The 27655-nt window shown below is 36.3% G+C and overlaps 3 protein-coding genes across 4 annotated transcripts; all 3 read left to right on the top strand.

The window, feature by feature from the left end:
* The first annotated feature begins 897 nt into the window (after positions 1 to 897).
* LOC107704757 (lysosomal thioesterase PPT2-like) lies at positions 898 to 4444 on the top strand. Its single transcript, XM_016507755.1, has 8 exons — positions 898 to 1142; positions 1544 to 1697; positions 2066 to 2161; positions 2259 to 2366; positions 2451 to 2534; positions 2663 to 2747; positions 3032 to 3086; positions 3916 to 4444. Exons 1-8 carry the CDS (start codon positions 987 to 989, stop codon positions 4057 to 4059), a joined length of 882 nt encoding a protein of 293 aa, XP_016363241.1. The 5' UTR covers positions 898 to 986; the 3' UTR covers positions 4060 to 4444.
* A 728-nt stretch (positions 4445 to 5172) lies between these two features.
* LOC107704750 (uncharacterized protein PFB0145c) lies at positions 5173 to 13934 on the top strand. 2 transcript variants are annotated; one of them, XM_016507747.1, is made up of 13 exons: positions 5173 to 5269; positions 5875 to 5917; positions 6021 to 6144; positions 6352 to 6546; positions 6722 to 7746; positions 7824 to 7976; positions 9619 to 9693; positions 9792 to 9908; positions 10998 to 11147; positions 11386 to 11553; positions 11667 to 11858; positions 12563 to 12754; positions 12844 to 13934. In XM_016507747.1, the coding sequence occupies exons 4-13, from the start codon at positions 6375 to 6377 to the stop codon at positions 12946 to 12948; spliced, it is 2349 nt and encodes a 782-aa protein (XP_016363233.1). In that variant the 5' UTR covers positions 5173 to 5269; positions 5875 to 5917; positions 6021 to 6144; positions 6352 to 6374; the 3' UTR covers positions 12949 to 13934. The 2 variants fall into 2 exon arrangements, with proteins under 2 accessions (XP_016363233.1, XP_016363234.1); XM_016507748.1 differs by lacking the exon at positions 5875 to 5917.
* A 1190-nt stretch (positions 13935 to 15124) lies between these two features.
* On the top strand, positions 15125 to 20777 carry tektl1 (tektin like 1). Its single transcript, XM_016507750.1, has 8 exons — positions 15125 to 15412; positions 16950 to 17225; positions 17381 to 17485; positions 18233 to 18389; positions 18510 to 18676; positions 19426 to 19521; positions 19733 to 19846; positions 20592 to 20777. Exons 1-8 carry the CDS (start codon positions 15125 to 15127, stop codon positions 20775 to 20777), a joined length of 1389 nt encoding a protein of 462 aa, XP_016363236.1.
* The last annotated feature ends 6878 nt before the right edge of the window (positions 20778 to 27655 follow it).

Raw genomic sequence — 27655 nt, 5'->3', positions numbered from 1 at the left:
GAGTTAAACGTTCAGACGTGGTCTAGCAATAGACACAAACTAAGCGAGTTCATAGGTAATTGATATGAAATTGGTCTGGTTTGTAGTTGTCGCTAACTGTTCTGCTAAGATGGATTTTAATAATTATTGTGAAAATTAAATGATCGTCCAGATCGTCAATGAAACAGACTGGTCACGTGGTACGTTACATTTCTCAGCGCAAGTCGAAATTATGATTTGTGATTACTAGATAAAAAGATTAGATAAATTATACTGGCTGGATTTTATTTCATGCACCAATGCTTGGAGACAACAGACTGTAACGTTTACATATTTCAGTGTATAACTGTTTCCACTGAACCATGATATTTGAATTCTGTATCGTTTGCAGCACAAAACGAACATATATGATTCCTGTCTTCTTCTTCTTTTTTCTTGGCTTTTGCAACTTGCAATTATTGCATATCGCCACCTACTGTACAGGAGTGTGTAAAGGGACTTGGCAGATACTTTACTTGGGGGGAGGGGTGATTCCTGTCAAAATACAAGTCCAGATTTAAAGCGTTAAGAGCACCAGATGTATCATGCTTACAATATGAATCATTATATTTTCCGGTGGACGTGTCGCATGCATTTCATATGCAACAAATGCGTAATATAATGCCTAAATAAGTTAAAAACTGTTGAGGTCTATAACTTGCATTCAAGAAGAAAATTATATATGTAAACAATGTGAAATATTCTCTTGTAGTAAAATGAAATGCTTGCATTTCTTCGATAAACCACATCATCTGGTGAGAGAGAGGAAGTGGTCGATATAAGCATCACCTCAACTGTGACAAAACATCACATGCGGAACAACTTACCAGATATAAACGTCTCGATAGAGCATCCAATCTTTTGGCAGAACGTCTTGCCACCGTTGGACTACTAGTATAATTTTGATTAAAGAAAAAATATTTGTTTTCAATTGATAGATTATTGAGAGATATTGTCGGAGTGCCTTTATGGGGGGATTGATGACTGATGGCTGCAGACCATGTGTTGTTATATGGACTGTATTTCTGCTGTCCTCCGTCATGGGATACAAACCAGTAATTATTGTTCACGGGATATTAGATGGGCCCAGACAGTTTGAGATTTTAGCTAAATTTATCAATCAGGTAAGATCATATTATTTATTTAACATAATTTTATTAGGCCTACATTTAATATAAGTAAAATAACTAAATCACTTCTATTTGTATTTTTACATTATATTTTAAATCTTACATTATATTGTGAATTTAAGAAGGTGCTTTTTCTGTATTTTTTAGTTTTTACATTATTAGTTTTTAACCTACATTTTGAAATAAGTAAGTTTTGGGTCAAAAACTTTGTAAAATGCAGAAAAAGCTAATTAAAAATAAATAAATCACAGTCTAAGTTCTAAGCAACCAAATTTCGAATTGGAATAGCATACGATTTTTAAGTTGTTTCAGTTCCATCTCACCATATTTGGCACATAGTTCTCCTTTTTATCAAGGATGAAACTCACCAACTTCTGTTTTCCACTGTGTTTTAGTCTCATCCAGGTACCAATGTGACCACACTAGCCCTTTATGACTACATTGGCAGTATGAAGCCACTGTGGCAACAGGTAGATGGATTCAGAGAGGCCATCAGACCCATCATGGAGAGCACCGATGATGGTGTCCATCTCATCTGCTTCTCACAAGGTCATCTAAACTCATATCTAATAAGACATTTGTTACATATACACCATTCAAAAGTTTTTGTTTTTTACACAAGTCTCTTATTCTCACCGAAGCTGCATTTATTTGATCAAAAATCCAGTGAAAAGCGTAATATTCTGAAATAATATTTCAATTTCAATTTTCTATTTTAAAGGGGTCATATGATGCGATTTCAAGTTTATTTTAAAGTGTAATTTATTCCTGTGATGGCAAAGCTGAATTTTTGATCTACTTTTGATCTATTTAATGCATCCTTGCTAAATAAAAATATGAATTTCTTTTGGGGGAAAAAAAATCATACTGACTCCAGACTTTTGAACGGCACTGTTTTTTATATCATATTTTCAAAGGTGGATTGATATGTCGAGGAGTTCTTGCAACCCTGCCGACGCACAATGCTCACTCTCTGATATTACTGTCTTCACCACTAGCTGGCCAGTATGGAGGTCAGTCAGTCAGTCCTGTCCTCCCTACATTACACACACCACAACATCTCTTTTCTTTAAAGAAGTGCTTGTAAGTGTTTTGTCCATGCTTTTACAGATTCGTCTTATTTGAAATATTTTTTCCCTAAATTTATCAAGTCAAGCCTGTACCATTTTTGTTACTCTACATGTGGACAAAGGATATCTATCTGCAACTACTGGAATGGTAAGTGGATGTGTCACAAATCAATGTTCTGTATTTAATTTGATTCACAGCACATCCTTCTCTGTCTTTTTATTCCCTCTGTAGATCCACACCAAAGAGAGAGATACTTAAAGAGCAGCATCTATCTCGCCCCACTGAATGGAGAGATAGAGCATGCCAATTCAACAGGTAATTACAGACGACATGGCTTTTGCTAACCTGTGTTTATGTGCTGCTCAGATGACAGCTTTTGCTTGGGTTGTGCACTTTCAATTCCGTAACCTTGAGTTGTGTTGTATGCTGCTGTTCCCTTGCAGCGTGGCGAGACAGCTTCCTGCGCATACAGACGCTGGTGCTGATCGGTGGACAAGATGACGGCGTTATTACACCATGGGAGTCAAGGTCTCTGCAAAGATTTATTTCATCACGTGATATTGAGCATCTAAAGTGTGTCAGAGTTAGAAATCATCAAAGTCTTACATGCTGGTAAAGGGTTAATGTGGTGTTTAGCAGACTGGAATGAATATGAGAAATATGTAGAGTGACGTTTGAACTTCAAAAGGCCTTATAGGATTATGTGGTGGATTTTTAGAGCATGTTTACAATCTCTAAAACTCAGGCCCTGAATAAAACATACTCAGTCATTTCATATCTTTTTACAGTTTATCTCTTTTTTCCCCCCACAGTATTTTTGGGTTTTATGACAGTAATGAAACTGTGGTTGAGATGGAAAAGCAGGATGTGAGTGGATACATTCATTCCTATAATCATTTTGTAAAACTACTTTTAATTTTATTATTATTTTGCTTAGTTCGTTAAAGGAATAGTTCAGGAAATGTACTCACTCTCAGGCAATCCATGGTGTAGATGAGTTTGTGTCTTTATCGAAACAGATTTGGAGAAATTTAGCATGATATCAATTGCTCACTAATGAATCCTGTGCAATGAATGGGTGCCGTCAGAATGAGAATCTACATGACTCCAGTCTATCAATTACTATCTTGTGAAGTAAAAAAACTGTGTGTTTGTGAGAAAAAAAGGCCGGTGTCCTGCAGAGTTTAGCTCCAACCCTAATCAAACACACCTGAACCAGCTAATCAAGCTCTTAGGCATGCTAGAAACTTCCCGGCAGGTGTGTTGAGGCAAGTTGGAGCTAAACTCTGCAGGACACCGGCCCTTCAGGACCGAGTTTGGGCACCCCGATCTATAATATGCTTTCTCCAGTGAAAAAGTCGTCTTGTCTTAATCAGGAGAGAAATATGCACAGATCAAGCACCATTTCCATGCGAAAAAGTCTTGAGGATTATAAGAGTCATGTGGATTATTGTGATGTTTTTATCAGCTGTTTGGACTCTCATTCTGACGGCACCCATTCACTGCAGAGGATCAGTTAGTGAGCAAGTGATGTAATAAATTTCTCCAAATCTGTTCTTATGAAGAAACAAACTCATCTACATCTTGGACGGCCTGAGGGTGGGTTTTCAGCAGATTTTAATTTTTGGGTGAACTATTCCTTTAATGCTTTAGTGGTGCAGTTTAGTTGTCCTAACCATTTTTCCACTTTCCCCAGTGGTATCTAAGAGATGCTTTTGGCTTGAAAACACTGAACTCAGAAGGAGCCGTGGTCAAGTGTGTCGTCCCTGGTGTACACCATACATCCTGGCATTCAAACCACACAGTCTACAAGAACTGCATAGACAAGTGGCTCACGTAATCTAAGGAGTTGGAAAAAAGGAAACTGATCTTGTTACATGCATATGCACAATCCTCAGTGTAATCATGTATCATGTAGATTATGATTGTACACTTATTAATTTTTTAATTTTAATTTTTTGCTAACATAATGTGATAAATTATTATGATTGGTTTTCTAATATATAGTTTTCTAGCCATTTTAATGTCAAATCACTTTGAATATTGTAAGAAAGTTATTCTGTCCTGCCAACACAGATAATGCAAGTCTAATGTTCAGTTTTAATAAATGAAATTCTAAAATAAATTATTAAATTGTTATAAAAAATGAAATGATCATTGCAAAAATGTGTTTGTCAAGGGCTAGGCTATTTCTCCAAGTTGGGCTATATATATATATATATATACACACATACATACATACAGTGGCCACAGAGATCTGATCTCATCATCATCCAGTCTGTCTGGAATGACATGAAGAAACAGAACAAACTGAGACAGACTAAATCCAGAAGAACTGTGGCAACGTCTCCAAGATGCTTCAAGAGACCTACCTGCAAAGCTACAGTACTGTTAAAAGTTTTAGGCACTTGTGTAAAAATGCTGTAAAATGAGGATGCTGTAAAAAAAAAATGTCATAAATAGATAAATGTCATAAAAATTAAATCAACATTTGGTGTGACCATCCTTTGCATTTAAAGCAGCTTTTGCCCTAGATGCACTTGTGCATAGTTTTTCATGGTAGCTTTGCAGGTAGGTCTCTTGAAGCATCTTGGAGACGTTGCCACAGTTCTTCTGGATTTAGTCTGTCTCCGTTTGTTCTGTTTCTTCATGTTATTCCAGGCAGACTGGATAATGATGAGATCAGATCTCTGTGTGGAGCACTGGCTGTTGTGCAAACAAAAATCTTACTGAATTATTACAATTAATGGCAAAATCGAATGTTTGGACATGTAAACTGATATTTCCTGCTGACACTACAGCAAAACATAGAAATAACTGACTTAAAGCCATTTTCTTAGCTGGTGAAAATACTAGTGTTATAATAATTTATAACATATATTACCGCATGCGCATGACTGTGCGAACAGCAGGAGTGCGCCACGCAGCTGCGTGCTGAAACAGGTATTTATGATGACGTCAGCAAGGTAGAGTGGCGCGCGGCGGCTGCCACTCCGGTTTGGACGCGCGAGAGCTTCTGCTCGAGACCTGAAGACGCTTCCTGAGTTTCGGTAAGCGACTTTATCTGTCCGTTTGTGATTGTAATGGGATATTTTCGTTTCTCGTTACTTATCAGGTCAGTTGACAGCCGTGTTAAAGAGTTGTTTGGTCTATCGTATCGTGTTTTGTACTCTGCAGGGTCAATCTGACATTCCGGGAGTCAAAAGTCAGTTCCGCGTGGGTTTACATCAGCGGCAGTTTATCGCGTTTTAAGCGCTGTGATAGTGGTTTAAAATCATGTTTGAATGAGCACACGGAGAGCAAAACAGAGAGTTGCTGTGATTAGTCATCGTATGGAAAGTTCTTTGCCAACGCGTCACTTATTTACATAATTTATTTTGAGTTTTTAAGCTGTGCGTTAAAATAAAAGAGCCCGTGCTAGTTTTTCATAGATCTGATTGAAAAGAATAGTACACCAAAAAAAGAAAATTCTGTCACCATTTATTCACCTGATGTTGTTCCAGGCTTGTAAGGAACAGAAGAGATGTTAGGCAGACTGACAGCTTCAGTCACCATTCACTTTTATTGTATTGAAAAAATTGCAAAGAAAGTAAATGGTGACTGGCTGTCAGTCACTTACTTGACGTTGTGTTTGACCTTTCCTTTTGTGTTCCAGGTAAAACAGCAAGTTATACAGGGTTAGAACAACATTAAACATTGTGAGTAAATAATTACATAAATTAGATTTTTGGCTGAACTATGCTAGGTGTCCAATTAAAGTCTTCAATAAACACATCAATTTTGTTTTATACATATGTTTAGAGCTCAAGGCCGATGTGTCCATCCCGTGTAAACATTGAGATTGTCAGTAGGGGAGAGTGAGCTGTCGTTCACTGGATCCACCCCAGCCAAAGGACAACAGTGAACTACTGATAGATTTACACAGGTGTGTAAACTGTATATATATATATATATATATATATATACACACACATACATATATTAGTTCTAGAAGCTCCTCAGATGCCAGTATCATGCTATATAATTTTTTTCAATGACAATTTTCGAAGAATATTTAGAGAATTTTTTTTTAGAGATTGTTTTTATTATTGTTATTGAATTATTTATAAATATTGTACTATTGTTATTATAGGGCACCTGCTGCACCTGTTTATAATGACTACTCGAGGTAAAGGTGAAGGATGCCGGATCTGTGGGAGTGACCTGCAAGGTAACCAGCGGCGATGGCTGTATGCAGGTCAGAACAGAAAGGGGACACAACCTCAGACGCCGACAGACTTTTCTAGCAAGGGAAGCTTGCCCAGATCGGCACAGAGCAGCCCATGGGGTATGACCTGCAGAGAACATGTCAGAATAAACATGAGAATAGAAAAATGCACATTTCTGCATAATTTTAATTACTGAAGCTATTAAAGTGCTGTGTATGTTTTAATATTGCATAATATTGCACGTTTGATTAGAATTATGAATATGAGTTTTTTATAAATTTTTTTTATTTCTAGGCAGCACTTTATCACTCAGCTCTTCCCGTTCGCTCTCAAAGTCTCGTGGTCTGCTCACCCCCACAAAAGGAATCGACCTGCTCTGTGTGCTGACACATATATTAGAGCAGCCTGTACCACGTGGGAGCGGTCAGGGGGAGTTCGTATGCGGCAAGTGTGTGTCCGTTGTGGAACGAGTTTTCAAGTTTGACACCGTCATCGCCCGAGTCCGAGTGCTGTCGAGCGAGAGACTCCAGAAACTCACTCAGGAACGGGACAAGATCAGGCGATGGATGCGAAGCATGTATGATCAGCGCCACCCGTCTACCTCCAGGAGAAACGGAAGTTCCAGTGAGGATGAAGGGGAGCGGAAGGATTCCGTAGGCGAAGGATACCGAGAAATGCTGAGGGACAACATGGCCCTCTCGGAGTATGAATGGTGGTCTGAGAAAGCTGAGTCGTGTCCGTATTATAGGAGAACAGGGAAACGGTGTCAGAAAGGCAAGATGTGTGAGTGTTGCGACTCCCTGAGGGTGTCCGACTCGGACTACGAGTCTGTTTGTGGGATTCCACGTCACTTACCCGATCAAGCCTTCATGTCATTGGGGCTCTCTCGAGAAAAATCCTGCAGCATGCCTCTCCATTGGTCGAAAGTGCCGTCTGTCAGATCCAGCCCCACCTCGCTGTCTGGTTCCTGTCATTCTTTGCGATCTCGATCCCACACTACCTCCGTTCAGTCGCTGGACTCTTTAGACGGCAACGATCCGTTTGATTGGCCAGAAGATCATTCGGCCATTATAGACACCGTTTTCAAAGAGTTAAGGAGAATTGAAGGAAAGCCAGTGAGGTCACCTGCTGGAAGTCACATTCCTGTGTTGCACAGAGGGGACGTGCAGAATGGGAAGGATGAGGTGGGTCTGAAAGCGGGGTTAGTAAGGGTCCTAAATTTTGGAGAGGGTGACAACGGGACGGAGGATGAGTTTGAAGAAGAAAACGATGACATCCTGACCAAGCTAAAAGATGACTTTATGCCATTGCAAAGAGAGGTGAGGACTGTCAGACTGTTTTAGATGTTTCACCCTGTTTTTCAAACATTTTAGTTCATTTTTATCTCTCTTTTTAGGCATCCGCGGGTAGGGTGCATCATGCTGTGAAGCAGTTGCGTGAACAACTCGTTCAAGCTCAGGCTCGCATCAGAACTCTGGAGGCACAGCTCAGGGACACCAACAAACCAACAACCGATGCTCCTGCCAAGCAGTTGAAGTCTCCGCAAGTGGTAAGTAAGACGAGGCCGGGATAATTAAGTTAAATGGCATGAGTGTTTCAAGCGATCGTGTGCACTGTGTGCATTGTGCTTAAGACGCTTAGCACAGCACATCTGAGGCACACCCTCTCCTAATCTTTTTGTTGACTTTTGGCAAATGATGCCTTATATAGGGTATATTACAGAAGGTGTGTGGATGTTTTTAAAAAGATAGTGTTTGGGTTTGCCCATGTAGAGAGGTGTATACACGCACACATACATGTACACACACACACACCACTTCTAGGAATCTTCCCAGACCAGAGGAGTTTGCCCTAGGCTTTCTTTCATAACAGGCTTGTTCAGCTACTGCATTTTGATGTAATTCTCTCTCTTTCAGTCTTCATTGTGTATTATTTTCAGCTAAATGCACAAATACATTAGTGCTGTCAAACGATTTTGTTTACATAATATATGTGTGTGTACTGTGTATATATGTATTGTGTGTGTGTGTGTGTGTTTAAGAAAAATATGTTGTTTATATATTAAATATATTTATCTATATGATATAAATTATATGAATATAAATATATACATGTAAATACATGTTCAAAATATATACTGTGTTTGTATTTATATATACATAATAAACATACACAGTACTCACACATATATTATGTAAACAACAACTTTCATTTTGGATGCGATTAATCGCGATTAATCGTTTGACAGCACTAAAATACATGAAGAATGAATTTATACAATGGCCTGATCATGTGTTTAGACATTTAAGCCACAATTAATGTATGAATTCCATTGCATTAAATAGCAACAAATCTAAGTTACATTTATTTAGAAAGACAACACAAACACCTTTAAAAGCAAAATGTTTCATAAAAAAATTAATTTGTTAGGATTCAGATGACTGAACAGTAAAAAACTCTTAAATATTTTTTTGTTAATTAAAATAAAGGAGAAATAAATATAACGTAAATTTAAAAAAAGAAAAAACAAAACGATTTTATTTTTTCTCTTTAAGTGGTATTATATATATATAAAAAAAAACTAAATATACATAAATTAAAAAAAAAAGTAAAAAGGACAAAAGCTAAAAATGAAATTACTAAAATTCAAATAAAATTAAAATGAGAACTGAAAATATAAAATAGAAGCTAATATAAAATGTTAATAAATATTATAATAGTATATAAATAATACCAAAATAATACTGCATAGAAGTATTTGGACAACAAAACAAGATAACATCATTTAAAAAGGGGAAGATGGAATAACAGACATATTATCAGTAATTTAGATAGTTAATGAATTTGATGTGTTGTTATATAATGCAATGTGCTGTACTGCTGTTACATAAAGTGTGATTTAAGTGTCCAAATATTTTGTGGCCACTGTACATAACTACTCTTTTATGATCTACCTTATTTCGACATTTTACAGAGTGCTGTAATTTCATAGCACTGGTGCATGCTGGGTTGGAACTTTTGAATGGTTGCTCGCTAGTGTGAGCTGATAGCAGTTATATAACACTAGTGGAATGCAGTCATAAGGAGTCACAATGCCATGAACTGTCCCTCAGGCATGACATGGAGTCATTTTGTTGAGAATGATGCCTGTTTGTGAGACTAATACCTATCTGATCTGTTTTGCCACACAGACCAGTCTGAAGAATAAAAATGACCTCATAGAGAGTCTCAGCCAATCGCTGCACAGCAGAGGGAATGTAATCCAGGTGAGTACTGAATTAATTAACTCATTACAGATTCAGGATAAAAACATTGTATGGAGGTCACGGATGTGTCAGTGAACTGTGTGCTCTTCTCTCTTCAGGAATGTGTGACTTTGATCCAGAAGCTGTGTGCTGAGCAGGGGCTGGAATCACAGGACACTGACAAACTCATCAAAAAACTGGCCAGCGCAGTGACAGAAACATGCAGTGAACGTGAGGTGAGGTCTGACTGAGAATGAGTTTTGAAGTGAAGACTGCTCAGACTTCTGTTGTTCCTAAATTAAGATCATTATAATTAATTAGTATAGACTAACCATCTGATAATATAATTAAAATTGTACCATTATTTAGTGAATGAAAGCATTATTTAGTCACTTTGTGACCTATGATTTTCCTCTTGACAGCAATCTTATAATAAATGGGAGAAAAAAAAAAAAAATATATATATAGAGAGAGAGAGAATAAAACATTTTTGAAAGAATTAAATACTGTTCTTTCAAACGTTCAAATAAATGCTGTTCTTTTGAGCTTTCTATTCATCAAAAGAAAATGACAAATGTATCATTTTTATATCTTAAAAATATTAAGCAGCACAACAATGTTGAATGTTTTCAACATTGATAGTAATAAGAAATGTTTCTTGAGCTCCAATTAAGCATATTACAATAATTTCTGAAGGATCATGTGACACTGCTAAAGAGTCAGCTTTGCCATCAAAGGAATAAATTACATTTTAAAATATTAAAATAGAAAGCTATTTAATTGTAATATTTTACAATATTATTATTTCTATATTTTTGATTTTAAAAAATTGAAGGTGAACATACTTCTTACAAAGACATTTTAGAAATTACCCCAAACGGTATTGTTTGTTTTATTCCAGTATCAACAATCTTCATTTTAAGCAGTTTTACTATGTTCTCTGTAGGGGTGTGCGATATATATCGTCTGCGATAATATCGTAATTGTCAGTCCTTAAGGTACCAGCACAGTAACACACTCAGCAAAATATCGTCTAATTATCGTTATCGATAAAATCCCATAAAATATCGAGATATAATTTTTTGTCAATATCGCACACCCCTAGTTCTCTGGTGTTTTGACTCTTACAAGCATAGCACAAGTACACAGACAGCATACAATGAAGCTTTGGCTAACACACCCAGTCAATGTGAGTTTTGGCTGGGTCCCTGTGTTGGGTAATTAACTTGAGTACAAGAGCACTTGTGTGTTTGCTTGGTCCAGGTAACACTGGATGCACATTATTCCATAGTGCTTATAATTTTCTGTGTTAATGTTTTAATCAGGCAGTCCTGGAGGCCCAGCTGTCTGAAGCGAGCGAGAGAGAGAAAGCCCTGGAGAAACAGCTGCAGGCCATGAGAGACGCTGGCAGAGAGCGAGACAGAGACATCATCACACTCAACACTGTGCTCCAGTGTAACCAGGATGTTATTAACGTGAGTCAAACAAACATTACACTTATTCAATGGTACACACATACTGTGTACTTAATCACTTGGTTGGTAACTGCTGCTATTATCCATGAGTGCTATTCACTGGAGAGTAAATGAGGCATTGATGCCTCTTATAAAGAAAACAGGGTTCTCAAAGGGCAATGGGTTTTAGTTTCCCAATTATTTAGCCTGGAACTCTGTTTGAGGCAAAAATCAATCAATGTTTTGTATCTTCAAATAGCACCTGCGTGTAGAGCTTGCGGAGCGGGATCGAGCCCAACAGGAGATGATGAAAGAATGGGAAGTGTGGAAAGAGAGAGATTCAGCTCTGACTGCACTGGTGAAGGAAAACAAAGACTATATTTCCCAGCTAAAGGAGGCGATGGAGAGTTCACGCCGAGATGTGCAGGTAAACATGTCGTTATCTTCCTCTCGCTGTCTGATTTGACTTCTCTTGCAAAGTGCTGTTGATTTAGTTTATGGATAATTTCCAGTAGTCAACTATTAACATTTTGCCCATAGGCACTCTCAGACTCACTGATTGGACGGGGATTGGAAGGGGGCGGAGCTGAGGCTGGATTAGTCAATCAGCTACGAGAGAAAGAAGCTCTGCTGGCAGCAAGCTTCAGAGATCGAGAGGAGCTCAGTGCCACCATGCTGCAGGAGATCTCAAGACTCTCCTCAGCCTTAACCGATGCCGAAAGCATCATACTGGTAACGTCTGACTAAATCATAACTTTAATTTCCCATTGTGGCTTTGTCAAAAAGTTCAACTCATTGGCAATCATTTTTAGTGTGCTGAATATCTAAAAAACCTAAAAATCTGAATCTAATGAATGTACTTCATGATTTAGCCATTTCATGATGCACCAGAAAAGCAATTGCGCCACCTGGTGGTGTGTACAGACATTGCTCTGGCCAATAACAGTAAAAAAAAAAAAAAATTACTGAAAATAAAGAGCTTCAAAACCATATTTATTCTGTATGAATTTCATTATAAAATTGACAGAATTTGAAAGTTTAGATTTAGTTTCATATCAAAAGTAAGAAAGCACAAACTTATTGCAATTACAGGATGGTAGGTGTGCTACAAATTATGTTTAGTGAAGTTTTGATCAACTGAAAACAGCATTTACTATAGCTATGTTCAGACAGGTTAGCAAAAATTAAAAGAAATTGCATATCCAGATTTTATCCGGAAGTCTGGACATCAAAACATTTTTGGGCCCTCCAAAATTGTTTAGGTTGAAACCTAAATTTGTTTCCGATTATTTTTGGTCGCTGAAATTTCGATGCATCACTACCAGTGAATATTTTATGAACATTATTTAAAAAAGCATGACTTAAAAGAGCAAAACCAGTGTGCTCTCAAGATCTGGTTTGTAAGTTTTCATCAACATGCCTCCATGTTCTTTTAGGACCAAAGAGAAAATCACAAACAAGCCATCACTGCACTATCAGAGCAACTCAAGAACACACTCAAGGAGCTGAGAGAGAAAACCAAGGAGAAAAAGGAGGCTGAACTAGGGTGGAAGAAGGAAAATAAGGAGAGAGCTTTTGAGGAAGGAAAACTAAAAGACAATCTTCAGAAGAGGGATAAACTCATAGAGGTAAATAACCTGTTTCTAAACTGCTACCAATGTAACACATCCTCCATGATCACAAATTACTGATGTATTTTCTTGTTTGCCCTTCATAGCAAGTTCTTCTGGAGTTAGAGGAGCGGGACGGCGTGTTAACAGAGCTACAGCAAAACATCTCTAGCAGACTTGGACCCAGAACAGCCCTCAAACACACACTGTGAGTGTGTGATTAAACACATACTGTGACTTTAATGATGTTGTGTATGTAACATGTTGAAACATGTATACACTGAATTTCATAACTGCTCAATATATTGTTAATGGCACTACTTCCATTAAGTGCAATCTCTTAATTTCTCAAAAATGAGAATCTAAAGCAATGGTTCATAAAGTTAATTCTGGTAAATTCTTATGGTAATTCTCTAGTTGTAAAACCGAAAGGAAATCAAGACAGGCCAATGTATTTAAGTTGTGAATAGTGCCATTTGCATGTTCTGCCAGATTGCTAAAAACTGAACTTTATTAAGTGTATATTATGAAATTTTTTTTTAGTTTATATGAATTTATGACCTGGCCATTACTGGTTGCTTTAGTAACTTAGATTGAACACAGACGTAAAATATTCTGATTACTTCCCACACTTCCAGATTGTGGTTCCAAGATTTACATAGTTACACACACTTGCCTTTTCAGCACATGCTTTGCTTATTAATAATTATTTTTCCATATTCCCACAATCCCTACTGCCATTATTATAACTAAATGTCTAAATTGTTTTATTAATTATGAGTGGATATGTTGAATACTGCTTTTCTTGTTATTGTTTGATTTGTATTTTTCCCTATGTGATTTTCCATGTGATCTTATATTTGTTCTGTATTTATGAATGTTTTCTCATGTTGATTTGTTTTGGAGATGCCATTATAGTCCCAACTGGGATGTGCTATCTTCGTTTCAGTGTAGAGAAAACGTTTGCACAACAGAAGGATTTGCAGACTCTTTGCAAAGCACATCTTTTAATCGGTTTATTTTATTTAGGTACGCTGGAATCCCCACAACTTGGTGCATACCTCATAAATCACATTTAAGATAAAGCCTCAAGTTTGTGTGGGTTTTCTCGAGGTTTTGTTGGAGTCTTTCTTTTATGTCTGAAATATTAAAGGTTCTTTCTTAAGAACTTAGGGGTATAATTGACAATAAAGCCTAAAAAAAAAATCTATATAACTGTACTTTTGTGTGATCATTATGTCTGGTGCTAGATTTTTTTTATGGATGACCTCATCATATATTACATATCAGGAATTTTTAGGGTCTGGAAAAGTCATGCAAATATCTATTGTCAAAACGTTTTTCTAGGTATGCTTGTTGATAATATATAAATAAAATTGTGTATGTGTGTGTATATATGCACAATTTTAGTATGTTATATACATATCTTTTACTAATATTTAAATTTGTTTGATGATCTGAAACACTAGTGTGACAAACTTGCAAAAAAATGAGAAATCAGGAAGGGGGCCAACACTTTTTCACACCACTGCAGTTATACTACACTATTATAAAATATACAAATATTTTGATCAAAGGATGGGGTAATTTAGTGGAATGTAAATATTACACTTAAATATAATGTTTTAATAAAAATATTAACACTTTTAATAGTAGTGTTACAGTGTTAAATTATGATAGCTTTTGTCAAAAATTCTTCACTGTAATTATTATTTACATTTAGCAGACACTTTTATGCATGTATTTTAGGTATTTTATATGTCTATGGAGAGAACGATGTCAAATGCACCATCCCTCCCATAGACGCTGCATTAGAAACACCCGCGCATTAGCGTGAACTAGTTTATTTTGTAATTTGATGCAAAGGTAATATAATACAAAGAATAGTGTTATAAATGTACATACATAAAAAAAAATATGTAAAACTTTCGAGGATTTATGATGCTGATGACCGTCTTGTGAAAAGGGTCCATACTTTCCAGTCAACTCTCCACTGTCCTGTCAAAATAAAAAGGCACAAAAAGCCCAAAAACATATAATTAAAAAAAACGCTTCTATTTATCCACTAACGTTAAATCGAATCTTATTTTCTTTTAATAATTCATATAGTGTGCCAGATTAGTTTAGGGTGTCTCTGTTGCACATCACAGCACACGATCCGTTCTCATCATGTAACAGGACTCCACTGATTGTGGTGCAGTGTGAATGGAGCTGAACGATCTGCCTCCACTGACACTCGATCATTAGTGTCTCACTTTATCCAATCAGAGCTCTGTGCGCGTCCCCTGAGGAACAGTTGCGATGGAGACAAGCAACACTTTTAAACCCAAACACTTTGGAGTTATTCGAATTGTTCCACTGATGGTGAAGTAGCTGAGTACCATGATCATGAAGCGGCCGGTCCAGAGCGCTCCACCTCCGGCTGTGGTTGTGGGGCCTAAAGGCTGGAGGGATGCGACTGTCCGCTCGATTCTGCGCGCCGAGGATCTTCTGCGTCAAACTCACGCAGATCAACTGCACTCATCTACACGCTACCGCAGCCACAGCGTTGGGACTTTTACCTCCAGACTTCCTCAGTTAACAGCTTACAGTGTGAACAGCAGCGTGGATAAGGAGCACAATGAGAGTGACTCGGAAAAGAAAGAGGAATTCCGACCTAAATCCATTGGAAGTATGGTAATGTACCTCAGAAGTTCAAACGGTGGCTGATTTATTACAATACAAATCAAGCAGCGATGTGCCTATTTGCCATTATAAAACTGGTAGTTCCGGTCCTGGTTTCTGATTGGTCAAGGCAGCGTTGCCTCGTCATGACTTAGTGCGCAGCACTAATTGCTGACCGTTATTTTTATTGTATAAGAGCGTTTTTTAATTGTGAATGTTTTGCATTTCACCTTTCTTAATAAAACAACATTTTAATTTAAATTTGCATGCTTATTTTTATACTGAATATTCGTTTTATATTGGCACTAATGCAGGGGCGGACTTACCCATTAGGCAAAGGTAGGCGACCGCCTTGGGCCCCCAAAAGCCAAGAGCCCCCTAAAATGCTTTTCATATAGGAGATGCGCATTAAGCGCTGACACGCGAACAGTTGCTGATTACGGTGTTTATTACCACGACAACCGTCCGAATTGAACGTGCTTTTTGTGTATCCTGCTTGAAGGAGATGAAAATAGTATGCATCTGAAGCTGTAATTAAATATTGAGAAACAGTGTGTATTATGTTTATAATTGTTTTAAATGCCGCTTACTCATTTATGAGAACGTATAGAGGACGCAGTTACTTTTTTGGTTGATATAATCCTTAGGTGTGTAAATGTATAATTGCCTTTTCATTATTGTTTCAGTTTTATTTAAATTTGTAGTTAAAATAACTAAAAATAAATGTATTTTAAAGTTTAGAATTAGACAGCCTTTGCACACAGGCTTATGCTGGTAACTCATCAGTGGACTTTCCACGTCAATATAGGTTATATTTTTTCCACACTTTTCTCATTCTATATTTCTGACATTCCAAAAGCGCCTCCTACTGGCAGAGAATGAATGTTCATTTTCAATAATCCAGTCTGTAGTTTTTGTTCAATGCGAAAATCCACCCACATAACGTAATATTGATGTGCGCATGCACAGTAAGCCCTGGTAGGACAATCTGACAGGTAGGATAAAATGACACCGGCCCCGCAAGAAATTTTGTATTTACTTCTAAAGCGTTTGCGTTTGCTCACAAAACTTTCGCATTCAAGAAAGGCAAAAGTTTTGCAAGTGAACACAAAATTGCTTTGGGGAGGCAAAATTTTTTCAAGCGAAATCAAAAGCATTGGAATATATTTTTTACGATGTAATTTACATGAATTGAAAATATATGAACCATTGGACTCTACACTATATATTTTATTTGGTACTGACCAATGAGAAACCCATTTCAGTTAACCATTAGCAGGCCTACATTTTAAAATATATTAAAAGTGAGAAAACTGTTGTCAATTATTATAATATTTTATAGTATTACTGTTTCTACGGTATTTTTGATCAAATAAATGCAGTCTTGGTGAGCATAATATAATTTCAAAAACATAAAAAAATGTATGAAAATTAATATATGATAAGACTAGAATTAGAACTCAAGTTGTATTTACTGTAGGCCTACATGTTCAGGAGAAGTGTACTCCATATTCCTACAATATGATAAAATGTTGTTTTTCTTTCATAGCTCACTTCTGGAATCATTAGCGGGCCATTCCCTCTGCCGGCCCTGCGTGATCAGAGTGCAGTGGTCAGCACCGGTATGGCGGGTGAATATATGCGGGGTGTGAGAGAGGTGGAGGGTCGCCTGCGCAGACAAGCAGGCAGGGTCACACAGGAGGGCACCAGGGTGGAGCATCAGAGGGAACGACTGGAAAAACTGCTCCGCAGTCTTAGGAGAGCATTGCTGGTCAATCAGCAAAGTGCAGAGGGCAGGAAGTTTCGACCGGCCACCACAGAGACAGTGAGTAGCTACAGTATATATAATGACTGTAGTCTAATTTAAAATGACCGCATAAGAAGTTAAAGAGATCAAATGTGGACTAAAATATATTAAATATCCTTGTTTTGAAAAATAAAGAGTGCAAAATCATGGATTCCACTATATGTTTTGTCAAGATACGGGATGGAGCCGATGATCTTCTACGCAATGAACGAAGAGGTCTGAATGTATTAAAACAAGAACTGGAGAGCATGTTGAAAAAGACCTTAACTCAACAACAGGTGAAAAAAAGGCCTTGCTGGATATATAATATGTAGATATATCTAATGCTTATTAAAAAATGTTTTCACACAAAATAGGAGGCCACTGTTTTGTTTTTCTAAAATACTATCTAGTCTTAAGATAAACAACATAATCTGAACTTTCATTTATGAACACTACCATTCAAAGGTTTGGGGTCCATAAGATTTCTGAGAAGAAGAAAAAAAACATTTTTTTTACACAGCAAGAATGCAATAAATTGATCTAAAGTGAAAGACATGATACAAAAGATTTCTATTTTAAATAAATGCTATTCTTTTGAACTTTGAACTATTCATCTGAGAATCCTGAATCATGGTTTTCACAAACATATTAATCTGCACAACTGTTTTCAACACGCAAAATGTTTTTAAGCACCAAATCAGAATATTAGAATGATTTCTGAAGGATCATGTGACACTAAAAAAATCAGCTTTGCCATCACAGGAATAAATAACATTTTATAAAATATACAAATAGAAAATAATTATTTTAAATTGTACAAATATTTCACAATATTACTGTTTTTACTGTACTTTTTGATCAAATAAATGCAGCTTAGGGGTGCATAAGAGACTTCTTTCAAAAACATAAAAAAATCTTAACAACCCAAACTTTTGAACAAGAAGACGATACACTAGACATATTTTGCATTAGCAAATGAACTGTCTCAAGTTGAACTTACATGTTCAGGATAATTAAATTGTTTATTTTATTTTTATTTTGAGGTTTTGGCTGAGAGCAGTAAGCAGTTGTTGGATTGTGCCTTTGAGAGATCCATAGTAACAGAGCTGCTTCTCCAGCATGGCTCACTCTCAGCGGGTGTGAAAATGTACCCTTCTCCCCTGTCACTGAAACCTGACCCCACTGGACCGTTTACTCCAGGTACCCCGGGCCACATTGTTCTTAAAGTCTCTAACCCTTCCTTTGTCTCTTTGTCACCCAAGCTTGCATGCAGACCGCGAACAGCCGCTGGTACCTAATCTCACTCTGTCTGTCATTAAGAGTGCAAACAGGCTTTGGATTCTTCATCAACAGTACTACGTCAATCTCAGCAGCTCAGAGAGAACATTTCACAAGTCATGAGTGATGTCATCAGAAAGCAAACAGATATGCACCGTTCAGCCAGTGACGCCCTGCTGGAGAAAATCACAGAAACTACCAACCTAGAGGTGTGTGATTAAAGTGGAGAGTGGAATGGAATGCTAAATTATGATTCATTGGCCCAGACTGAATTCTGCAGAATGAAACTGAATACATAATAATTACAAAAAAAAATCTGTTCTCTTGACTTGTAAAAAAGTGTCACTGTTTACACAAAAATATTAAACTGCACAATCGTTTTTAACATTAATAAGAAATGTTTCTTTAGAGTGCCAAATCAGCAGATTAGAATGATTTCTGAAGGATCATGTGACACTGAAGACTGGAGTAATGGCTAGTGAAAATTCAGCTTTGCCATCATAAATAAATTACATTCTAAAATGTATTCAAATAGAAAACACTTATTTTAAATTGTTTTTATTGTATTTTTGCTCAAATAAATGCAACCTTGGTGAGCATAAGAGACTAAAACCAAAAAATCTTACAGACCCCAAACATTGGAACAGTAGTGTATACTAAAAAAATAAAATAATAATAAATACATATGCAAACGACAGGGAATATGTATAACTTTTTAAATGATGGACATTGAAAGGTATGGATCCAGAGGTCCGATAAATATTCAAAAGAGCAGAAATAAATGGAAATGGAAGGAAATACCCAATATTTTGGAGGCATAATTACAAACACAATACATTTGCTCTGCTCCTGCTTTGTATTTGAGGAGTTAAATGTGACTTTGATATAAGGTAATTAAATGTTTTGGACTAGTTTACTGTATTCAGGTATATATATACTTTTTCTTATTCTTCATCAGCAACATCTGACACTGAGCTCAGCTGCCACAAGACAGGCCATTTACCGCAAACAGAGACAGATGCAGTGTGCTGGCTACAGTCTTGGCAGAGCTATGGTATGTTTTTATTTATAGACTGTGGTGCTAATTTACTACCAAAGTGACTTTCAAGTGCATATACATATTGAGGTTGTGAAAACTACTTTAACCCTCACCCACTAGAATTCATCTTAAAGTGCTACTAAAATCCTACATTCTGAATAACATTACCATTCTTTTCATGACTTTTTCACTCACTGATTGATGCAGATGAATTCCTTCCTTGCAGGGCCCAGTCTGCAGTGCTGATCTTTTTTGTCGTGAGAGATTGAGCAGGCCTATGACTCAGCTGTATGGGCGGCATTCAAGTTTTGGACTTCCAGAATCCGACCTCCTAACACAGGTCAGAGCATTGGATGTAATCTAACATTCATAACATTCCTCTATGATCTGTCAATCAGAAAGTGCAATACTTCCTAATCTTTGGTTCCTAGCCTGATTCAAAATATATTTTTGCATATGCAGTAAAAGTTAGATCAAATCCATAAAAAAAATACTGACAGTATAATTCTGTATAATTTAATTTAAACATTCATGTAAGACATAGAGTACATCATATTTTTAAAACGTGAAGATGTTATATTGTTCAAAAAATTGGGGTCAGTAAGAATGTGTTGTTTTTGAAAGAATTCTCTAATGTTCCATGTCTGCATTTAAAATAAATAAGTAAACAGTAATATTGTGAAATATTATTACAATTTAAAATGTTTTTTATTTTAATATATTTTAAGACACAATATATTTCTGTGATGACAAAGCTATATTTTCATCAACCATTACTCCAGTCTTCAGTGTCACATGATCCTTTAGAAATCATTCTAATATGCTGATTTGCTACTAAAGAAACATTTCTTAATATTATCAATTAAAAAGTACAAAAAAAAACAGCATTTACTTGAAATACAACTTGTAATAACAAAAGTCTTTACTGTCACTTTTGGTCAATTTAATGCATCCTGGTTGTGGAAAAGTACTCATAAAAAAAAAATTATAATAATAACTTACTGATCCCAAACCTTAGAACGGTAGTGTTGGCTGATAGTCTAAATTAAGCACTGTTAACACATACATTTCCCTCATACTCTCAGGGCAGCACTATGCTTCGGAAACACCTGGAATCCTCAGGTAAAGAGATTGCAGAGCTGCAGGTCACTCATCAGCAGCTGGAGGATGACAAGTATGGAAAGCGTGCCGCAGCCAGTGTGGACACTGCTGTGATCAGGCTGCGGCGAAGACTCGTTCGTCCCCAGTCTGTCCGGCCTGCAACCAGTTAAAACACTACTGACAGCAATTTTATCATAAAGATGGTGCTTCACTTGCTAAAGTTTGAAATCTGGGGTCTTTCTAATTATTATACAAAGTTACCATGTGGTGTTTGCAAAATAAAGAGTATGGTGATTGCTTGTCATTTGAACAATTTTCAGAAAATACACATGCAAAATGTGTGACAGATGTGTGAATGTTTAAGATGCCGAATGACACTCCAGCATTATTCAAATACTGGTGGCACAGTATTTGAATAATAATCTGATTTTAATTTTATTTTACTTTTTACTCATGATTTGCTGTATCACCACCAAAGCCTTAAAGGTGCTGTATATAAGTTTTTGACTCTACTAAAGCATAAAAATACCATAATATGTTTGCAGATATTTAAGAAACATGGCAAGTTAACATACTTGTTTATCTGAAAAACAATGCTACAGTCAGTTATTCTCCTTTGAAAATGTGCGTTCCGGGCCGGAATGTCGGTCTCTGTTTTGGGTTGTGAAACCCGCCTACTGCCAGTTTACCCAATTGTATTTCGTCACCCCGGGTTGCCAGTTGGCGGAAAATACATCGCATTTAATTTCATTCATCGTCAAGTGCGCTCGTTCCTGTTGGTGTCGTCAATCTGGCAACCTGCGTGTGCGTCAAGTCCGAGGAGGAGGGGCCGGATGAAAAAACCCTCTCCAATATTTTGAATTTGGACTGCAATACCTAGTTCAACCACTCAGTGTCAATCCTACATACAGCACCTTTAAATTAAGATTTATAGTGTGGTACAGTTCTGATACACTTCATCACTAAGCAGAGCTGGAGTCATAATCATAATCTTGAGACGACATAAATAAGGTCCTGAGTCTCAGACAAGACTGCAGTCCATTTCCATTGAGCTAACGCTGACGCGTTATCATAATCATTACAACTCTGAAAAGCAAAATATATGCTGTGTTTTTTTTTCAGTTCTTTAAAATTAACAGCCTGGTTTTGGTCTTAAAGCATTGATCTAGTCTCCAACTCTGTCAGCAAAACAGCAAGTTCTCTTTAACACAAACGTTTGTGTTAAAAAAATGTTTAACATAGACATAAATGCCTATCACTTCTCCTGTGATATGACAGAAGGCGAGATGCCTTGACGATGATTTGAATTATTTTGAATGAGCCTTATCTTTGTCTCCAGACTCTTCCTTTCTTTTAACACTTTCTTCCCCTCTTCTTTCAATCTCTCTCTCTCTTCGTTCACTCTCTTCTCCTCCTCTCTCAGCTTCCTCATCTTCTCCTCAAACAGCCGCAGCTCCTCCTCAAACTACTCTTTCTCTTTCGCCAGTCTGTCCGTCAGTTCAGCATGCTCTCTCTCTCTGCTCTAGTTCTTTCTGCTGCACAGCCTCAGTGCTGCCAACCACGCCACACTCAAAACTCTGCTGCTGAGACAGTGATACAGGAAGTGCAATAAATATGTAAATAAGCATTAAAGGAATAGTCGGGCCAACAAAGAAAACTTGCTGAAAATTTACTCACCCTCAGGCCATCCAAGATGTAAATTAGTTTGATTCTTCATCAGAACAAATTTATCATTACATCACTTGCTCACCATTGGATCCTTTGCAGTTGAATGGGTGCCGTCAGAATGAGAACAGCAATAAGAGCAATTTAAACTTCAAACCATTGCTCAACACAAAAAGTCCTCTATCCATAATTTTGCATTCTCCAGTGAAGTCATCATTTCTTCTGAATCAGGAGAGAAATACCAATCAAGCAGTTTACAAGCAAAAAATGATAAGAAGTCCTCTATCCATAATTTTGCATTCTCCAGTGAAGTCATCATTTCTTCTGAATCAGGAGAGAAATACCAATCAAGCAGTTTACAAGCAAAAAATGATAAGAAGTCCTCTATCCATAATTTTGCATTCTCCAGTGAAGTCATCATTTCTTCTGAATCAGGAGAGAAATACCAATCAAGCAGTTTACAAGCAAAAAATGTGTCTGTGGATTTTGATGTGAGAGTGGGAGGACAGGGGATGGACTTATTATTATAGATAAGGAAGCGTTATTATAGATAATGGACTGGTATGTTTATGTTAATTGATGGACTGGAGTGGTGTGGATTACTTGTGGACTATTGTGATGTTTTTATTAGCCGTTCGGACTCTCATTCTGACGGCACCCATTCGCTGCAGAGGATCCATTGGTGAACAAGTGCTAAATTCTCCAAATCTGTTCCAATAAAGAACCAAACTCATCTACATCTTGGATGGCCTGAGGGTGAGTAAAATTCTAAATTTTGGGTGAACTATTCCTATTGCTTTAAAACACTCTACTTCATTATATAATACCTACATATTACTCACATTCTAGATAAGTTTTAGACACCTTTTAGATAAACGCACTCTGAGAAAAATTGCCTCACCCACCCTTTTGACATTATAATCACTTGTAAGAGTTTGGGGTGGAGCTTCTCCCTCGAGGAGGAGGAGATTTTGAACTTCAAAGCAGCCGTCTTGGATTATTATAGCAGCCTTCAAAATATCAGTATGATATGTAGAAATTATACAAACAAATAAACATTTAGATGTTATTAAAAGTTAATCAATAACTCACACCTGCAGACTGTAGAGCATGTGGGTTAAGTTGTGAACACCCTCCGGTACCTCGATTGGTAGAGAAATGCAAATATGCCATTTATTATAATCATAAATTCTGAACAGACAAAATAGACCATATTCATGATATATGAGCAGAACATCTAAATAAAATGATTGAAAAATTCATCATTACCATAAATTGTTCCAATGAATTTAACAGGACAGTTTGCATACGAATGTGTTACAAACAATTAACATAGAATGCTATCTGCTTGTGTTTCAAGAATAAGTTCAAATTTATAGTAAATTGCTTACAAAGGTGTTTACCTTTAAATAAGTCTAGTAGGCGGGGCTTATTGGGGCTATTGTGAGAGGCCCCACCCCTGTTCCTCCCAAAGCACTCCTCCTGCTCTGACTTGGCAAATTTTGTTCATTATCTGGACAGAAATATATAAAATAAAATAAAATAAAATAAAATAATAAATCTAATATATTTGACTTGGAATTTGACAGCCACTGATCACTGGTTATTATAGATAACTAGCTAAATAACTTCTTTAAATAACTCAAATTAAGTCATAAGTTTAGGGAAAAAACATGAGCGTGAGTAAATGACAGAATTGTATTTATTTATTGTCAGAAATACTTCTGTAATGTGGTTACTTAACAATAATGAAATCGTTTTCTGTTGTGCAACACTCTGAGCGTTAGTAATGTGATTACTCACAGTTTGCTCTTTCCTGGCCAAAGTTGTCATGGTTATTTGGTGAACATATGCAAGGAAAAAGCCAAGTCAACAAAGTGATAGCCAGCTTCACCACTGGGAAAGAGAGAGACTTTGGTGAAGATCAGTAGAGCCTAACTGTGTTTCTACAGAGAGAAAGACAGATTGATTACCCTCTTCCTGTGCGTCAGACAGTAATGTGACACCCTGAGGGGTGTTTTCAGGGTGGGGTTGAACGAGAAGACGGCAGGTAGCCAGACTCCATCTACCAGTCCCTCTACAGATCTTTATAACTCCTCCTCAATATCAGCACAGCTGCAGATCCAGAGAGAACAGCGCCTCTACACACACACACACAGACATACACAAGCAATCAGACATAAGGAATAATAAAGTCATAAACAGTTGGGTGGATGGATGTGTACCTTGTAATTTCTGTATCTTCTTGACTTTGATTTCCCCCTCATTCTTCTTGGTCTTATCATCAGGAAGGCTGAAACAAATACAAATATACACTGTTTAAAGGTTTAGGGAAGGTAAGATTTATGAATGTTTTTGAAAGAAATCTCTTATACTGCATTGATTTGATCAAAAATACAGTAAAAACAGTAATACTGTGAAATGTTATTACAATTTTCAGCCATTACTCCAGTCTTCAGTGTCACACAATCCTTTAGAAATCATTCTAATATGCTGATTTGTTGCTCAAGAAACATTTCTGATTATTATCAATGCTGAAAACACTTGTGCTCCTTCATTTTTTTGTAGAAATGGTGACTTTTCTTTAAAAAAAACATTTATTTGATATAGAAATCTTTTTTAACATTATACTTGTCTTTACTACCACTTTTGAACAATTTAATGCATGCTTGCTGAATAAAAGTATTAATTTCTTCAAAAAAATCTCACTTAAGCAAACTTTTAAATGGTAGTGTACAGACTAATAAAACACTCTCTAGGTCTAACACACCTATCAGCAGCCTGTCTCAGCAGTGTCATCTACATGTTGCGTTCCTCACGAGTCTGTGTGTGTATCTCGTACATCTCTGGCCCCACAGAGCAATCGCCACTGATCAGAAATAATCCTCTCTCCTGATTGGCTATTTCCCTCACAATGAGCCTTCGCAAGGGCATCACAGATGGCTTCTGCTCCTGAAGACACAATATATTTAAAACTGAATACATAATTTGATTTCTTAAGTGCACAAACACTTGCTCAGAGACAGAAAAAACACTATATAATGTATATATTTCTGTACCAATGCGGCAAAGACAAACTTCGGCACTTTCTCCTGAAGGAAAGCCAAAACATCTGTGAGGAGCAGCACAAGAACATCTGTAAAAGAGAGAAAGAGACACTAGGAATGGAATTAAATAATACATTAATGACAAAAAAATAGAAACACACATGGCAGCAGGACCTCTCAGTCTGCCAGAGGTGGTCCTACAGGTCAGCGCTGAAGAGTGTGTGAGAGTTCGGTGAGATCTCTCTGTACGTAATTATGAAATATATCAGCTTGCACAATTTTTTTTTTAAATAATACATTTTCATATGTATATTTTACTTTCATTATATTTTACTTTACATGAATGACCAGTTAAATATGAATACAAATAGTTTAAATTTATATTTTATATAGTAATTGACATGAATAATGATAATTATTAATAATTTATATGATTTATTTTTATATGTATTTATATATTATTAATAATAATAATGTTCACGATAATATATTAAAATAAATATTTATTCATATTTAACTGAACATTCAGTTTAACAAGTTCTGCAAAGATGGATTTACCATCAGTGTGTTGGAGTCATATATAATAATAATTAATTATTACATTAATTATTAAATCATTAATATCATTAATATTTATTGATATAATTAAAATGATTAAGAATTTATTATTATTATCAATAATTAATTATTTAATTAATTAAATAAATTCATTTAATTAATGTGTTAATTATATGAATTAATTTACATGAATAACACCAATGTAAATTATATTATATTAATTTAAAAGTAATATTTAGTCATATTAAACTGATCTTCAATAGCAGTTTACCAACTTCTACAAAAACAGATTTACCATCAGTGTGTTGAAGGAGTCTCTCTATCAGAACAGGGTACTTTGTGATTCTCTGGGTAACAAGCAACAGGAATTCTGGGATTTCACATCGTTTTATGACAGAGTTAGTACTCTGCTGCTGTAGAGGCAACAAATATGGTCATTGGCATAAAAATGTTGTATGTGTTTGTATGCGTTAAATCAACTTACTCTGAAAAATAATTGTAGTTTCCTGTTGCTTTGTAGTAGTTGCTTATACATTTTCAGTGCTTCTGGATGTCGACTGCAGAAATCCCCGTACAATTCTATCATCTGAGAAGCATTTCGGCCTGCAAACTACATACACAATGATGTTAATGAACCTAAGGTAAGAGTTGAACTTGTTCAGCCATAATATGTAAACTGATCAACTTCAAGTCTTCAGATGTTTAGGTTGTCACATGCCTGTTGACACAGAATATCACCAATTTGTCTTATGATGTAGTTCTTGTGCATTCCTGGGTGAACAGACACGTGCTGTCTGGTCTCCATGTCTATAAGAAAGTGTTTGTGCAAAGCTAAGAGCTTATCCAACCTGGGGAAAATCTGAGCGATCACGTCCTGCTCTAGCTGCACTTCCTCCAACAGTCCCCGCCTCAAAACATCAGCCATAACAGAGAGAGTCTGGATGTGGTGAAATTCTGTCTGCATCAGCTCTGTGACAAACACATCACTAACCAATCAAATTAGGCTAAAACTACAGCATCCAAACTTTTTTAAACAACAGTGTATCATGAATGATCAAAAAACATAGCAACAATCTAAAAGGGGCTTTGCAATCACTGACCATAGATGATCTCTTGTCTCTTGACCACCTCTCTGTCCAGTGTCCTACTGAATTCAGTATCCACGACAGCGCTCCAAGATTCAGCAGAGTAGTCAAATGATATGTGAGCTGAAGAATCAGTAGAATCTGGCAAAGAGATAGTAAAAGTTCATTAGGGTATGCGTGATTTGGAAAAACTATAGTTCAGTCAAAAATCATGTTATTTACATGACGCCACTGGTTCCAATCATCACTGATTGACAAAAAATACAAATAAAAAATAAAGAGCTCAACAGCAGGGTTATGATAGTTAACTAAAACCTAAACCCATTTCATTTCATTACTTGAAATAAAATATAAAAAACTAAAATAAATATTATAAATGTAATATACATAATACAAATACATTTAACATACTATTTATACATTTATTCAATTTAATGAATTTAATTTATTTAATATATTGATCTAAATGTATTCATATAAATATATTTAATTTACTCCTATAAATGTATTTGATATCAGCTATCAGTTTTATATCAGATAGTTTCAGCTTAAACTTTCTGTTAAAGTTCAAGTTAGAATTGATACAAAAATTGATAAAAACAATATAGACATATTAATAAAACTACTGAAAATGACAAAACACATCAAAATTACTAAAACTTTACAATTAAAAGGAAAAGGGAAAATATAACA

Source organism: Sinocyclocheilus anshuiensis, unplaced genomic scaffold (assembly GCF_001515605.1).
Source record: "Sinocyclocheilus anshuiensis isolate Anshui unplaced genomic scaffold, SAMN03320099.WGS_v1.1 scaffold758, whole genome shotgun sequence".
Lineage (NCBI taxonomy): Eukaryota > Metazoa > Chordata > Actinopteri > Cypriniformes > Cyprinidae > Sinocyclocheilus > Sinocyclocheilus anshuiensis.
The sequence above is the reverse complement of the archived record's forward strand: the minus strand, read 5'-3'. Positions and strand labels throughout refer to the sequence as shown.

What these genes read in the sequence shown, in the direction of transcription:
- LOC107704750 (XM_016507748.1), top strand. Translation starts at nt 6,375, where the DNA reads ATGACTACTCGAGGTAAAGGTGAAGGATGCCGGATCTGTGGGAGTGAC. An exon ending in TTATGCCATTGCAAAGAGAG is followed by an intron (nt 7,747 to 7,823) that starts GTGAGGACTGTC and finishes CTCTCTTTTTAG; the next exon opens with GCATCCGCGGGTAGGGTGCA. An exon ending in AGAGGGATAAACTCATAGAG is followed by an intron (nt 12,755 to 12,843) that starts GTAAATAACCTG and finishes TGCCCTTCATAG; the next exon opens with CAAGTTCTTCTGGAGTTAGA.
- LOC107704757 (XM_016507755.1), top strand. Translation starts at nt 987, where the DNA reads ATGGGGGGATTGATGACTGATGGCTGCAGACCATGTGTTGTTATATGG. An exon ending in TAGCTAAATTTATCAATCAG is followed by an intron (nt 1,143 to 1,543) that starts GTAAGATCATAT and finishes ACTGTGTTTTAG; the next exon opens with TCTCATCCAGGTACCAATGT. An exon ending in TATCTGCAACTACTGGAATG is followed by an intron (nt 2,367 to 2,450) that starts GTAAGTGGATGT and finishes TTCCCTCTGTAG; the next exon opens with ATCCACACCAAAGAGAGAGA.
- tektl1 (XM_016507750.1), top strand. Translation starts at nt 15,125, where the DNA reads ATGAAGCGGCCGGTCCAGAGCGCTCCACCTCCGGCTGTGGTTGTGGGG. An exon ending in CTAAATCCATTGGAAGTATG is followed by an intron (nt 15,413 to 16,949) that starts GTAATGTACCTC and finishes TTTCTTTCATAG; the next exon opens with CTCACTTCTGGAATCATTAG. An exon ending in AGACCTTAACTCAACAACAG is followed by an intron (nt 17,486 to 18,232) that starts GTGAAAAAAAGG and finishes TTTTATTTTGAG; the next exon opens with GTTTTGGCTGAGAGCAGTAA.